This window comes from Triticum dicoccoides, chromosome 3A (assembly GCF_002162155.2).
Source record: "Triticum dicoccoides isolate Atlit2015 ecotype Zavitan chromosome 3A, WEW_v2.0, whole genome shotgun sequence".
NCBI classification, from domain to species: domain Eukaryota; kingdom Viridiplantae; phylum Streptophyta; class Magnoliopsida; order Poales; family Poaceae; genus Triticum; species Triticum dicoccoides.
In genome coordinates, this window is record NC_041384.1 from 745,105,640 (window position 1) to 745,120,555 (window position 14,916).

General features: G+C 48.2%; 3 protein-coding genes across 3 annotated transcripts; 2 read left to right on the forward strand and 1 right to left on the reverse strand.

The window, feature by feature from the left end:
- The first annotated feature begins 6,204 nt into the window (after window positions 1–6,204).
- Window positions 6,205–8,480, forward strand: LOC119273610 (serine decarboxylase 1-like). The gene is made up of 5 exons (XM_037554714.1): window positions 6,205–6,474; window positions 6,873–7,104; window positions 7,218–7,410; window positions 7,517–7,651; window positions 7,762–8,480. Exons 1-5 carry the CDS (start codon window positions 6,207–6,209, stop codon window positions 8,323–8,325), a joined length of 1,392 nt encoding a protein of 463 aa, XP_037410611.1. The 5' UTR covers window positions 6,205–6,206; the 3' UTR covers window positions 8,326–8,480.
- A 1,572-nt stretch (window positions 8,481–10,052) lies between these two features.
- LOC119270634 (VAMP-like protein YKT61) lies at window positions 10,053–13,098 on the forward strand. The gene is made up of 6 exons (XM_037552653.1): window positions 10,053–10,464; window positions 10,555–10,652; window positions 10,803–10,907; window positions 12,246–12,311; window positions 12,654–12,740; window positions 12,818–13,098. The coding sequence occupies exons 1-6, from the start codon at window positions 10,218–10,220 to the stop codon at window positions 12,866–12,868; spliced, it is 654 nt and encodes a 217-aa protein (XP_037408550.1). The 5' UTR covers window positions 10,053–10,217; the 3' UTR covers window positions 12,869–13,098.
- A 108-nt stretch (window positions 13,099–13,206) lies between these two features.
- On the reverse strand, window positions 13,207–14,642 carry LOC119270635 (myosin-binding protein H-like). The gene is made up of 3 exons (XM_037552654.1): window positions 14,098–14,642; window positions 13,586–13,999; window positions 13,207–13,482 (listed from the first exon to the last, which is right to left on the reverse strand). Exons 1-3 carry the CDS (start codon window positions 14,203–14,205, stop codon window positions 13,378–13,380), a joined length of 627 nt encoding a protein of 208 aa, XP_037408551.1. The 5' UTR covers window positions 14,206–14,642; the 3' UTR covers window positions 13,207–13,377.
- Window positions 14,643–14,916: the final 274 nt, after the last annotated feature.

Genomic DNA, 14,916 nt, shown 5'->3' on the forward strand with positions numbered 1-14,916 from the left:
CGGCTCGGGCCCGTTGCGGCCCGGGGCGGGCCTCCCGCGGGCCGGGCGGGCCGCGTCGGCGGAGAGAGAGAGGAGGCCAGAGGGATGATAAGTGGTGGCGTTTGAATGGCTATGGGCGTCGGCGGAGGTGATGTGGCACGCTCCGATTGGCCAGAGTGAGGTGGCTGGGGGCGGCGGGCATGTCCGGGCGCGGTGGAGATTTTGTTCGGGCGCGAGGAGGACGAAGCTAGGGTTTCATCCGAGATTTTCGGGAGGGGAGCACCTATATATAGGTAGAGGGAGCTAGGAGAGTCCAAATGAGGTGCGGTTTTCGGCCACGCGATCGTGATCGAACGACCAAGATGATGGAGGAGGTTTAGTGGGTTTTGGGCCACTTTGGAAGGGTGTTGGGCTGTAACACACACGAGGCCTTTTCGGTCCCTCGGTTAACCGTTGGATCATCAAACGAAGTCCAAATGGTACGAAACTTGACAGGCGGTCTACCGGTGGTAAACCAAGGCCGCTTTACAAGTCTCGGTCCAATCCAGAAATGTTTAACCCCCACACACGAAAGGAAGGTAGAAATGACCACCGGAGAAGAACGGAGCGCCGGAATGCAAAACGGACAACGGGAAGAATGCTCGGATGCGTGAGGTGAACACGTATGCAAATGAAATGCACATGATGACATGATATGCAATGCATGACACGCAAGCAATGACAAGGCAACAACAGCGAATAACTGGACGACACCTGGCACATCGGTCTCAGGGCGTTACAGTTGGGTTGCCCCTTTGCTCAAGTATATATAGGGGAAGGGGAGGGGTGCGCCCCCACCTAGGGTTCCCTCCCTAGGGGTGGCGGCAGCCCCCAGATCCCATTTGGGAGGCGGCCAAGGGGGAGAGAGAGGGGGTGCACCTAGGGTGGGCCTTAGGGCCCATCTGCGCCTAGTGTTTGCCCCCTCTTTTCTTGAGGACGCCTTGGCCCTTGGTGGGAGGCGCCCCAGCCCACATAGGGGCTGGTCCCTTCCCACTATTGGCCCATGTAGGCCTCCGGGGCTGGTGGCCCCTCCCGGTGGACCCCCGGACCCCTCCGGTGGTCCCGGTACACTACCGGTTATGCCCGGAACACTTTTGGTGGCCAAAACCATACTTCCTATATATCAATCTTTACCTCCGGACCATTCCAGAACTGCTCGTGATGTCCGGGATCTCATCCGGGACTCCGAACAACATTTGGTAACCGCGTACATACTTTCCCTATAACCCTAGCGTCATCGAACCTTAAGTGTGTAGACCCTACAGGTTCTGGAGTCATGCAGACATGGCCGAGACAACTCTCCGGTCAATAACCAACATCGGGATCTGGATACCCATGTTGGCTCCCACATGTTCCACGATGATCTCATCGGATGAACCACGATGTCAAGGATTCAATCAATCCCGTATACAATTTCCTTTGTCCATCGGTATGATACTTGCCCGAGATTCGATCGTCGGTATCCTGATACCTTGTTCAATCTCGTTACTGGCAAGTCTCTTTGCTCGTTCCGTAACACACCATCCCGTGATCAACTCCTTGGTCACATTGTGCACATTATGATGATGTCCTACCGAGTGGGCCCAGAGATACCTCTCCGTTTACACAGAGTGACAAATCCCAGTATCGATTCGTGTCAACCCAACAGACACTTTCGGAGATACCTGTAGTGTATCTTTATAGCCACCCAGTTACGTTGTGACGTTTGGCACACCCAAAGCACTCCTACGGTATCCGGTAGTTGCACAATCTCATGGTCTAAGGAAATGACACTTGACATTAGAAAAGCTTTAGCATACGAACTACACGATCTTTGTGCTAGGCTTAGGATTGGGTCTTGTCCATCATATCATTCTCCTAATGATGTGATCCCGTTATCAAGGACATCCAATGTCCATGGTTAGGAAACCGTAACCATCTATTGATAAACGAGCTAGTCAACTAGAGGCTTACTAGGGACATGGTGTTGTCTATGTATCCACACATGTATCTGAGTTTTCTATCAATACAATTCTAGCATGGATAATAAACGATTATCATGAGCAATGAAATATGATATAATAATAACTAATTTATTATTGCCTCTAGGGCATATTTCCAACAATTTATTGTTTCCATCTACGGTTTTTCAGAGAAGGAAAAAAATCAGTGAAAGCGAGCGTGGGATGATAACTACTCCCTCCGTTCGGAATTACTTGTCGCAGAAATGGATGTATCTAGATATATTTTAGTTCTAGATACATCCATTTTCGAGACAAGTAGTTCCGTACGGAGGGAGTATCAGGTAGGAACTAGTCGTCAGCACCTGCCACTAACTTCTAGTGTAGTCGCGTCCTTCAGAATATTCTCAAGGTCCAATTTGAGGAATATTCAGTCATTTGAGAAGGTGTTCATGAATTAAAAAATGTTTCAAGACTTCTAAAGAATGTTCCTGAATTTGAAAAATGTTTGAGATTTAAAAAAAGTTGAAAGCCTCCAATGGCGACCTATCTGCTAGATGAGCTCTTGCGGTCGGCGATTGACGCAGCGGCGTTGGCACCTTAAGGTTGCTCGGTTGCTCCTTTTGACTGTTTTAGTAGCTGCCGTTTGCTGTTCATATCTGTTCTGTATATACAAGTTTTCCTATGAGTGTTCGACAATCGCCAATACATACCGCGGACGTTGCTTTTGTTGCAAAAAAGTGATTTTTGAATGACCTTTCCTTTCTTGTACAAGTTTTAGTTGCAAAAAAGGGTATGAAGCTTTCTTTCTTGGAAAAAGTCTCTGCAGTGGTATTCTAAAACAGAAAGTCTCTGCGGTGATCGTTTGATATTATTATTTTTTTTTTTTTGCAGTGATCGTTTGATTCGGAAGGTAATCTTAGACGATGTGCATGTAATATGGTAGTCTTCACGTACGGCCGTGTCATATACTAGTACATGAACGAACATCGCAAACAGAAAAGGACAAAGACATGCCATGAACGCGAGACGGAGACGCGGGAACAAAACGCCCGGCCCTTGGCCTTGTCGTACGTCGATTCGATCGGAGATACCATATCGGTGAAGATGCACGCCGCGGACATCGAGAACCCTAATCCATACCCCGGCGCGGGCGGCGGCGACATGTTGGCCGTGACGCCGGAGCCGGACGTGAACAGCCAGTTCGCCGTGGCGTGCTGCCTCGCCTGCATGGGTTGCACGCTCCTCGCCACCTCCGCCGCCTTGGTGCTGCTCTTCTGCCGCTACACACTCGACGCGCACGCGGCCGTCGTCTTCCGGGTCCTGGCCGCCGCCGGCCTCCTCGTGGGGGTCCTGGGTCTCTTGCCCGGAACCTTCTGCTGCGCCTTTTTCGCCGCCGAGTGTATCCGTGGGAACACCGAGGGGCGACGGCAAGACGAGCTCCCGCGCGCTGCGTCCTAGCTAGGGCGTGCCTGCACTGTTGCACACAAATCACTGTGACACGAATGGTTGGCCGTTGGTGTTTTTGTTCATGAGCAATTCCGTTGCAGCTAATTAAGGGGGCTATTATAGGGTCGGTGATTGGATCAAGGAGATCACCTGGATATCGGTTTGGTGGTTTCCTAGCTTCTGAGGACATCGCTGATGGAGTACCTTTCTTCTTGCGGTTTGGGTGCTGCAGTGGTTTATGTTGAGCTTTTCGTTGCGTTTCACCGATCACTTAGACGTGATGACAACGTTTGGGGTTATGTACCTTTTTTCTGTTGTCGTGTGCATTCTTGATGTCTTGATTTACTCATAAAGCTGCGCTGTTTCTTTTTAAATAAATAATTTGGTCATATGCATTCTTGGTGTCTCGATTTACCTGGAAAAAAACTGACCTCCAGCTCTTGTTGTTTCTTTAGAGAAAATTTTCATATATTCATCATGCCATGCCAAAGAGCACAAAAGTATTAAAAAACGTACATCTATATCCATAGACCACCATGCGATGATGAATTAGCCAAAGCCGCGTCGCCATCATCGCTCCTACCTCACTGGATCTGGGACAAACTTTGTTGTAGTAAACAGTCTTGAAGATGCCATTCTAAAGCCCCACATGACCAGCGCACTAGAGCAACAATCGTCGCCGATGAAGCAAAGAATTAATTGAAAGGATCCAAATTGTAGACACATGAACAAAGACGAACAAAGATTGAATCAAGCAGATCCACCGAAGACCAGCATCGACCAAATCATGTGAAATCCACTGGAGACACACCTCATCACACTCTTCGATGATATTGGGCACATCACCAGTGCAGGAACTAGTCACGAAGAACATTATTCCATATTCAAAGAGCCGTCACCGCCTCATCTTCCTGATCAGAACACAAACCCTAAAAGAATTCACAAAAATAGCGAAGAACAGAGCAAGATCCCTCTCACTGGCAAGGAATAAGTCCACCACGCCTTCATTGCCCTATCGGCCACGCCGGCGCCGGTAGGAGACAGAGAAACCCTAAACTTTTTTATTGGAAAGATAAACAACATATATGATGTTTGTAAGGTCAAAGGACCAAAGTAATAACACAAGAAATGGGTCTATAGTTAGTAATCAATGAAGACCATGGAGACGAAGATTTATCCCGATGTTCACGCCCTTGTAGGGAAGATAGTCACTCTTGTAGAGGTGTGAGTTCCACAAAGGAACAATCAACACCCCAAAGATGATTCTCAACCATTAGTGGTAGAACTTGAGACAACCTCCAAACTTCACAAATGAGGGGTCAAATAGCAAGTTGATTCCTAACCGAGGACTCCTACTACCTAGAAACCTCCAACCTGGAAGAGTGACCAACTAAATGATGACCACAAAGGAAACTCGATTTCCTTTGGTGAGAATGTAGATCTAGGGTTTCTCTTTCTTTTCCCTTAAAGGATGGGTATGTTTTCATGAAGGGGTGTGGAGGGTTCCATGGTTTAGAGTGTGAGAAAATTGAGTGACAGGGAAAACAGCTCAGCTAGCTCGGAGTTGGGGAGAAAGATGATCCTTGGGGAAGATGGAGCGGGCCTTTTACAGCCCCTTTCAAATTCTGCCCCTTAGGGACATGTTCTAGCCTATCCAGATTCCGGGACATGTTCCAAATTGGGTTCTAGAAATAACCTGAGCTCCTAAGATGGTGGGGGCAGAGGGTGTCGCCGATCGGCTTTGCTTACAACCTTTTGGACTAACTAATCTATTATTTACTCAAGACCCACTTAAGGCTTGTTCAGTTAATCCCCACTTGGATGGGATTAGAGAGCATTTTAGGGGATTGAGGTGGAATTTGACTTGATGGGGATTTAATCCCTTCCAATCCCCTTGAGATCCCATAAAACGAAACAAGGTCTTAGGGAGACAAAATCTCTTTCAAGCGGGACCCCTACCAAATTCATTTGTAGCTACCAAAAGTTTGTCCCAGTTAGTCCAGTGACCTTAATATACAAACTACTCTCCCTGCTGAACCATGGATTTTAACAATCTATCACTAAGCCTTTTGCTTCAGGACAGGGGAAAGGGGAACTGTCAAATAAACCTTGGCATAAGCTTTTCCAAAAGCGGTACTCACCACGTGTTTACTCATTTACTTTTGATTCGACCTCCTGGTTCAGATGTACTCCTCCCGTTCTAAATTACTCGTCGCAGAAATAAATATATCTAGAACTAAAATACATCTAGACACATCCATACCTGCAACAAGTAATTCGGAACGGATGGAGTAATAAATAAAGAGAGTTTCCCTAGTGACGAAAGAATTTAGATCCCCTGCATCCACAGTGTTACTACCCTCTTTCTTTTTCAGATTCATATTCTATAACTATTGTGCATGCATGACGGTGCAACGCTTGCGTCGTTGCACGTACGTGGTGTGCTCACCAGTCATGGTCACCCTACCCTAGCAACATACGCAAGTCTCCATCTGGCAGCTGGAGGACCTACGCACGGGACAGGTGGGTGTGGATGGAACCGATCGGCGGGGGCGACGACGGCGCCGACGGCGACTCCGCGAGGGCACCTGATCAATCGACCACCTGCACGCCCGCGCGATCGTTGAGACGAGATATATTCATATTCTCGATCGATCGCATCGGATCTCGCGTTTCACGTGTGCCCCCCGCTCCAAATCATTCGCTCTCGACCACCTTTATATGCCTATAAATCCCACGTACTACGCCTCTCGGATCCTTCACACACAAACACAGTACGTAGGTCCCAACAGATTAAGGATGGTAGGGAAGAAGGGCGGCGGTGATGCCGACGGAGAGGCGGCGGCGGCGGTAGACCCTATCGGTGTTGGTGTTGGCGCCGTTGCTGGCCTGACTGATCGGCAGCTTGGCGTGGTGCCGCCGCCGGCGCGCGTGCGGGCGGAAGGGTTCGAGGTGATGGGGCCGCCGGTGGACGATGAGGAGGCTGCGGCGGGGAGGCGGGCCGACGTGGCCGCGCTCCTCGCCGGCTTCGCCCACCACCTCCGTGACAGGACCGCCCACCATCTCGGTATCCGTCCATGCATCGTCTCTGGCTGACTTCTATACTACCATGCACGCATGCATGCATTCACGTCTGCTAGCTCCTCCTCGCGTGAACAGGGTGGGAGCTGCCGAATTTGGATAGAGAATGTACGTTAAATGGATTAACACAAATTAAAGAAACAAACTAAATAAAATGAACTTATATAAATACATAAAAGTTCTGGGATATATAAATACAATAATGATGGATGAAGCTATCTTCAAAAACCTAGAAATTAAGCGGAAGCTGGTTCAGCAATAATAGAACTTATAACTTATCCAGTGTTTGATCTTATGCACTTGCAAGTTACCCATATAGTACAATGCAACCAGGACTAATATATTTCTCACACAAATGTTTGGTGTTTTTCCTTTTGCATGCAGGCTACCCTTACAACCTGGATTTCGACTTCAGTGTGATGGCTCAGTTCCAGAGCTTCTCCATCAACAACCTTGGCGACCCTTTCATCGAGAGCAACTACGGTGTGCACTCAAGGCAGTTTGAGGTCGCCGTGCTCGACTGGTTTGCCTGCCTTTGGGAGCTCCAACAGGATCAGTACTGGGGCTACATCACCAACTGTGGAACCGAGGGGAATCTGCACGGCCTACTAGTCGGGTGAGTATCTATTTATCTATAGCTCATTTGGAACACATAAACTTCACGCGAAAAAAAGTTTTTCTTTCGGTTTTAGGGAACCATTGATTGATGGGGTGTATCTAATCTCACAGGAGAGAACTCTTTCCTGATGGAATTATATACGCGTCTCGCGAGTCACATTACTCTGTCTTCAAGGCAGGTAGGATGTATAGGGTCGAGTGCGTCAAGATCGACGCTCTGGTCACCGGAGAGATGAATTGTGCGGATTTCAGAGCAAAGCTGTTGGAGAACCTAGGGAGACCCGCCATTGTGAATGTGAATATTGGTTAGCATCTTGACTTCGCCAACTAGAGAGAGAGACGCGTCGAATTGTTCATATTCTCTCTGTAAAGACTCATCTGATTGATATTGACCTTTTTCGTTCCTTGTGGGGACAACTGTGAAGGGAGCAATTGATGATCTTGACAGGATCATAAGTATTCTTGTGGAATGTGGGTTTCAGAACCGGTTTTATATCCATTGTGACGGTGCTTTGGCCGGTCTTATGATGCCATTTATAAGACAAGTAGGACGTGTTAACTTTCAAGCAGTAAATTTGTCACGGCAATTTCGACAATATCTTGATAATACTGAACAAAGGTTTAACTAATTACTGTTGCCCCTACTTTTATCTAGGCTCCAAAGGTGACATTCACGAAGCCCATCGGAAGCGTCAGTGTCTCTGGCCACAAGTTCATGGGTTGCCCAGTACCATGTGGTGTGGTAATAACCAGGCTTGAGCATGTAAAAGTACTTTCTACCGATATCGAATACCTATCATCTAGAGACGCAACAATCATGGGGAGCCGCAATGGGCACGCGCCAATGTACCTATGGTATACATTGAACAAGAAGGGTTACAAAGGCATCCGCAAGGAAGTTCAAAAGTGCTTGAGAAATGCTCATCACCTCGCCAACCGTCTCAAGGAGATGGGAGTAAGTGCATCCCTAAACGAGTTGAGTAGCACGGTGGTCTTCGAGAGGCCACAAGACGAGACTTTTGTGCACAAGTGGCAGCTTGCCTGTGAAAGCAGCATCGCACATGTGGTAGTGATGCCAAACATCGATGTGGAGAAGCTCGATGACTTTGTTGAGGAGCTTGTCGCCAGGCGGGCCTGGCATGAGCGCAAAGTGTTTGACATACTATGTGTTGCAAAGGACATAGGGCAAGAGAATTGCCTTTGTAGTCTACACAACTAGAAGTCACGGACAACTACGAAAGATCGGGAACAACAACTTACAATAGGGAGTTAATTTACACACGAGTGATCTAGCTTTAATAAAATGGACATGCTGCCTCTTGTTTTCTACTTATGTTGATGTAATATCTATATTCGTGACATCTTTTAATTATGCAATGCTAATGATATTGACAAAGCCCTATATTTGTGCCTTTTACTACCCAACATGGTTCTTTGTTTGATTGGTTTGTGAGATAGAAAAAGAGAGGTGATTTTTGGTTTTATTGCACATGGATGCCTGCCAAAGTAGCCTTGATAACTTTAACCATGATTAATTTTCCCCTATCCAAGAGGTCTTAGTATTTCCATAATAGTACTCCTGATGTCGCGTTCCAAATTCCTAAAAAATAGTAGCATTTTCTTCTATCGAGCAAACCAACTTTAAGATGCGGGGAGACTAGAATAGGAACCTTTAGTTTGGATCATCGGATCAACACACAAGTATCAAATTTGCAAATTGTGAAATTCCTAAAAAAAAGTGAAATTTTTGAAAAGTAATTACATTATAGTTACGAGGTATATCTAGAACTTAGAAAATAATTAGCTCAAAATCCGATCAATGTTTATAGAAAAATTATAATGTGGACTTGTTTTGTATTAAAAATATTGATATCATAGGTTCTTTCTTAGAAGAGATCCTATAGTAGTCACTTTCACTAAGATGGAATAAGATACATGATAAGGAATGGGGTTTGGTATGAAAGTCAATGGATCACCCACCACACCACATAAATAAAACATGAGAGAATAGAACAAAGGGATTTCTTGATGCTCCAGGAACAAATACCATATATTCCCATCTCAACATCTGATACATATGCTCTAAATAATGGCCCTTTGCTAATTAACATCCGGAGTATTGCAATGCATTGCACGATACCCTATCTTGTACTATGTAAAAGTCCTTAAAACAAACTAAAGCTTGAAAAACAAGATGGCAAACTCCTTTTTTAGGGTGAGATGGGAGACTCCTGAGATGCTCCATGTCAACCATTCCTCCTTCCTTCCCCTCTTTCCCCCAACCGAAATGCACAACATCATATTTGCCGATGCGGCATGCGCCGACCACGGCATGGTGGTGGTAGTGCTTTGGTTCTTTCCCCACTATCCAATTGCCAAGTTCCAAGTTTGCATAACCCATATAAAATTACTTAACTTAACCCTAGATATGTCCTACTTGTTTTGATTTATTGCACACAGATGCCCGCATTTGCAATCTTATAACTTTCGCCATGATTAAATCATGAACAGAATTCCAGTGCTAACGTTGGGGTGATGACACAGGACACGGGACCCTTCATCCAGCACGTTCATTGCCAGCGGGCATGTCGCGCTATGTAGGAAGTGTTTTGCCCGCTATATGTGCGGCGAAATTTCAGTTCGTTTGGTCCTAGCCCTAGCACCCCGACGTCCGAATTCTTTCCATAATAATGCTTCTACCGACTTCGACTTTGGTAACGAATATATCCAAAAATAAAATTTCAAATCTGTATCAGGATTGTGTTTGCTCCCGAAGGCATGGATTTCGGTATGTGTATGGTGGATCCAAGTTCCTTAAGAACAAAGGCAAATAAATAAATAAATAAATAAAACACAATGGATCACACACACGGCATCGCATAAGCAAAACCAGAGGAGAATAAAAACAAGAAATAAAACACGGGAGACGGCCCACGTCGGCGATCCCTCCCTCCCCCCAAATCGCATCGCATTCGCATTCGCCGACGCGGCACGCACCGGCAGCGGCGTGCCGGCGACGGCGGTTTGATTTCTTGTCCCTTCCCTCGCCAACTAGCCGGCCCCCGGACCCGGCATCCCCCCTTCCCCTCGCATTCCGTCCCGCCCAACCCGATGAAGATCACGGCGCTGCTGGTGCTCCGGAGCCCCGGGGACGCCTCCTCCTCGTCATCCTCGGTGACGGCGGTAGGAGGGGCCGGCGGGCGGGAGCCGCAGCAGGCGGCGGTGCTGGCGAACGCGTCGGACGTGACCCGCTTCGGCTTCTTCCAGCGGCCCGCCGCGCGCGAGTTCATCGTCTTCGTCGCCCGCACCGTCGCGCTCCGCACCCGCGCCGGCACCCGCCAGACCGTCCAGCACCAAGGTGACCACCCCCCTCTCCGTCGCTCGAATCTGGCCTGAATCTGTTGCGAATCTGATCTGACGCCCTCCGCCACCCCTGCCCCCGCTGCAGAGTACAAGGTGCATTGCTACAACCAGGGCGGCCTCTGCGCCGTCGCCTTCACCGACGACCACTACCCCGTCCGGGGCGCCTTCTCCCTCCTCGGCAAGGTGCCGCCGCCTCCAAGATTAATGCTTTCCTCTGTTATCAGTCGATTCCCCCCTGACGCTTTCTTCTTGTACTAAAAAAAGGGTGAATCTGATTGTTGTGTTCACCGCGTTAGTCTCGCTCACATTGGTTATTTCTTCGGATTCTCGCAGGTTCTTGAGGAGTACCTGAAGAGTTTCGGAGAGTCGTGGAGGACAGCGGAAGACAAGGCCACCCAGCATTGGCAATATCTTGATGACGCCTTGGCTAAATATCAGGTCCACTCATTTGATCATCTCCAATGTATTTCTGTCGCTGCTTGAGTAAGTATATAGCGCTCTGTCGGGTTCTGGCCTTCCAAGATGTAAATGCACATCTCTGTTAGCTAGGTAGGTGCCTTGGAATTCTGAGTTTGTAACAATTTCCTATTTGGTCGTGGATAGTGACGATAGCAGGCTCTGCATCTAGGCACCCTGAAGAATATTGCAACTGACAGAAGCAAGCAAATCATATACATTGTTTGCGCGCCCATTCTTATGATCTTCACATTCAGAATCATTATACTTACAGTCCAGATTTGTTCAAATGCCATTTGACCATCTCTAATGTTTCTCTATCACTGCTTGAATAAGTAGCTCTTTCGGTTGTAGCTTTTGAAGATGTAAATGCACATCTCTGTCAGCTGACTGAGTTCCTTGAAATTCTTAGTTCATAATCTCCAATTTTGTCGACAGTAGCTTCTTGCATCTAGGTGAATGCGATGCTTAAACATAATGCACCTTATAAGAGCAAGCAAATCATATAAATTATTTGCACACCCATTGTTATGAACTTAACACTTTGACTGACATTCATAACCATTATATTTCCCCCTGTCCAAATTTGTTGTCTTATGACTTAATAGTGTCTCATTTGCTGTTCATATGGAGTCTGGCCCCGGTGCAGTGGTAGCTAAAAGTTATAGATAATAATAATCAGTTTCTTGCTAGTTGGGTTATTTACTTCTGCACATATTTTGTGTATTGGAGATAAGTTTTCCTGAACTTCCGAGATTGTCTCTTATGGGTTGGTCAAGTCTGTCCCTAGAAAAGGGATAACATCATATCCACTTACAATTAATGAATTGTGTGTGTCCGATCTCTTCCAAATATATAGTCAAATCTCACCCTTCCGGTTGGTCTTTCCTGTAGGGTAGTTGTCCATTGGGGGCTCATCTTCTCAACAAATTACTTGTCATTTTGGCTCTGTAGTCCATACATGTAGTATAAAGAGTTTGTGCTTCAATTATTGACATGAGTTGCGCCTAATAATTGTACAATCACCTCTCTAACATCAGTGCCAATAAGCACTGCAATAAACAATCATCATGTCCATGCAACCAAAATCAACTTGCCAAAAAAAGCCTGAAACATCATCTATTTTAAACTGTAGCTAGCTTTGTCCATGGAGTGGGTTCAGACAGGATCCATGTATAGTTTTTGCATCTTTTTTGGCCTCTTGTTTTCTGGGTATTTCTGCAAATTTAAAATACCTACCTCAAGCATGGTGTTACTGCTTAGACGATGCTTGTTTTGTCAGTAATTGATCTGTTTGCCTTCCGATTATTTTTGCTGTAGGATCCTGCAGAGGCCGACAAGCTGATGAAGATCCAGAGAGACTTAGATGAAACCAAGATTATTCTTGTAAGTATGATATCCCTGTGAACCTAATTGCATTCCTCCTTTAACTTATTGCCTATGTTCTGAATATATTGTTTATGGATGTGCGCGAATAGTTATATTGTTCAGTTGTGTTCACTGTTCAGCAAAGACTGCATTATGTGTACTCCCTGGTAGTATCTGCTTTGTGTTCAGTTCAGACTCGGTCCCGGCGCACCATGAGTGAGCATGTGCGCATATAGATCATACATAATTAACAAGCTAGGTGTATTGCCGGAATTTGATTTATGTGAACAGTTGGACACAAGTACCTATGTCTGTTCTTTTTTTTGCACATCTGTTTATCCATAATTTGGGTGATTGCAGCACAAGACCATCGACAGTGTGCTGCAAAGAGGCGAACGGCTGGATAGCCTGGTAGAGAAGAGTTCTGATCTAAGCGTCGCTTCACAGGTAGGGTTGTATGTTGATCGACTGGTTAGTTTATGATGATGATGTTGTGCTGATTTTTCCCCTTTGCTCCTATGCAGATGTTCTACAAGCAGGCCAAGAAAACCAACTCCTGCTGCACAATCCTGTAATAACCAAGCTCAGCTCCCTAGGGTAGCGGCGTCGAACTCGATCACTAGTACCGGAACCACACGTGTCTACATCCATTTTCTCTGCTATGATCCTGAGACGTAGTAGTAACTGTCATAAACACCACGTCAGTGTCCAAAAAGTGTATTGAATAACTCGTTGTCATGTGTGATTCTCTGTAAATAATGCATAAGTTTGGTCAGGTTGTGAGTTGCGTTTCTGCTGCGTTCAAGCTACTTGCCACTGCCATCTCTTAGAGACTTAAACTAACTCCCTAGTGGTATTTTCTCGTCTACAACTGAACTGATGGCTCACACATTTCCAGAGAAAAAAGAACAGAGGACAAATGAGCGCACATTTCTGAATGGATCCCAAAGTTTTTGCACTAGGCAGATGAAATGATGACCCACACTCACTCATATTTACAGTCATTCAAAAGACAGGTACTACACCACTGGTACAAAACATGTAAGAGTTGACACGGCGGTAAAGCGAAGGACAATGATTTCAGCTAGCTCCAGGAGGACAGCAACAAGGCAACAGTGGAGAGGACGGCCATCAGGAGGCCAATCATGGCGGCCCCGGCCCGGACGGGCTCGGCGGCACGCCCGGCCACCTGCACGAAAAGCGACGGTGAGTGCCTACACAGTGACAAATGTCACGTCGCATCACAGAAAAAGTGCAAGACCGTTGCCGGCCCGCCGGCGGTTTGTGCGTACCTTGGCGTTGTCGTCGACGCGGGTCGTGTCGGGGAGCGGGCGCACAGTGGCGGTGTCGGTGACGCCGGTGGGCAGCGGCACGGTGGGGTTGCTGCCGATGAACGGGTACCCCTCGCCGCCGGCCCCCTTCCTGGGCGCTCCGGACGGGCCGCCCGCGGCGACGCCCACCGTCGGCTCCAGCGGGAACCCGAAGTGCGGGGTGGTGGTCGCCTGCTGCGGCTCCGGGGCGCGGGTGTAGACCGGGACCGGCGGGCGAGACGGCAGGCCGTCGCTCCCCGCGGTCGGCGAGGGAGCGTGGTGCGGCGCCGGTGCCGGCGAGAGGGCGTGCTGACGGTGGTGGTGGCGGCGCGGGGACGCTGCCGGTGCAGGGCCGTGGTAGTAGCCTCCGCGTCCAGGACCAGGCGAAGGGTGCCGCTGCAAGAAGTAAGTTTTTGGAGCAGCAGCTCAGCCAGACGAGCACGGAGACAGAGCGAGCAAGAAGAGAAGAGACGGAGGCAGAGCTAGCTAGTTACCCTGGGGTCGGCCGGCACGGAGTAGGCCGCCGAGGCGCCGGCGGCGAGGCAGCAGAGGAGCCAGACGAGAACAAGAGCGAGTGCGGGGCCGCCGGCATTGGGCTCCATTCTGCTCCGCCTAGCTCGCTCGCTCTCTCTCTCCCGCCTCCCGTCGCCGCGCGCAGCTTATGAAACGGGGAGGGAGTCTCTGCGCCTCACAACTGGTACTACACTCCAGTACAAGGACTGGTAGTTGAGTGGCAGGAGTAATGGAGGGGTCTGAGCTAGCACTCACTGCTTCACGCTGAGACGAGGGGAGGGGGGCAGCAGAGGTTGGCGCGGGGTTTAAATGCGGAGCACGAGGAGGCGGTGATGATGGCCGGGAGGGGAGGGAGCGTGCAGAGGAAAAGAAAAGGACGGTGCGACTGCGAGTGAGGAGACCGAAAGCTCTTTCCTCCTTTCTTCTTCCTCGTTGTGAGTGCGAGCGAGCGAGAGGCTCCTTCCTTCGGAATCTTTGGGCGCTGTTTGCTTGGCTTTGCTTGCTTTCTCCTTTGCTTTGCTTTGCTTTGGGACCGGGATAGGGGTGAGTTTACAAATCCTTTTGCAAGGTTTCGTTTCCTTGTCGCGCCGAATGTCTCGGAATTTGCGCCAGCGTACGCATGCCAGCGGACGGCGCCGAATTTGACTGCTATTCAACGTAGTACAACGATGAGTTCCATATTCATTTCTTTTCGTTTTTACGGAAATTCATTTCTTTCTTTGTTGTTTCTCCTGTGCAAGCCCAGCCGCGTCTTCTTCTATCACATCGGCGAGTCACTCCCGGCCAAATTTTGCCTCCGC

What these genes read in the sequence shown, in the direction of transcription:
- LOC119270635 (XM_037552654.1), bottom strand. Translation starts at nt 14,205, where the DNA reads ATGGAGCCCAATGCCGGCGGCCCCGCACTCGCTCTTGTTCTCGTCTGG. An exon ending in CCGTGCCGGCCGACCCCAGG is followed by an intron (nt 14,000 to 14,097) that starts GTAACTAGCTAG and finishes TACTTCTTGCAG; the next exon opens with CGGCACCCTTCGCCTGGTCC. An exon ending in GCGTCGACGACAACGCCAAG is followed by an intron (nt 13,483 to 13,585) that starts GTACGCACAAAC and finishes CTTTTCGTGCAG; the next exon opens with GTGGCCGGGCGTGCCGCCGA.
- LOC119270634 (XM_037552653.1), top strand. Translation starts at nt 10,218, where the DNA reads ATGAAGATCACGGCGCTGCTGGTGCTCCGGAGCCCCGGGGACGCCTCC. An exon ending in CCTTCTCCCTCCTCGGCAAG is followed by an intron (nt 10,653 to 10,802) that starts GTGCCGCCGCCT and finishes GGATTCTCGCAG; the next exon opens with GTTCTTGAGGAGTACCTGAA. An exon ending in ATCTAAGCGTCGCTTCACAG is followed by an intron (nt 12,741 to 12,817) that starts GTAGGGTTGTAT and finishes GCTCCTATGCAG; the next exon opens with ATGTTCTACAAGCAGGCCAA.
- LOC119273610 (XM_037554714.1), top strand. Translation starts at nt 6,207, where the DNA reads ATGGTAGGGAAGAAGGGCGGCGGTGATGCCGACGGAGAGGCGGCGGCG. An exon ending in CTGCACGGCCTACTAGTCGG is followed by an intron (nt 7,105 to 7,217) that starts GTGAGTATCTAT and finishes CTAATCTCACAG; the next exon opens with GAGAGAACTCTTTCCTGATG. An exon ending in CCATTGTGAATGTGAATATT is followed by an intron (nt 7,411 to 7,516) that starts GGTTAGCATCTT and finishes TCGTTCCTTGTG; the next exon opens with GGGACAACTGTGAAGGGAGC.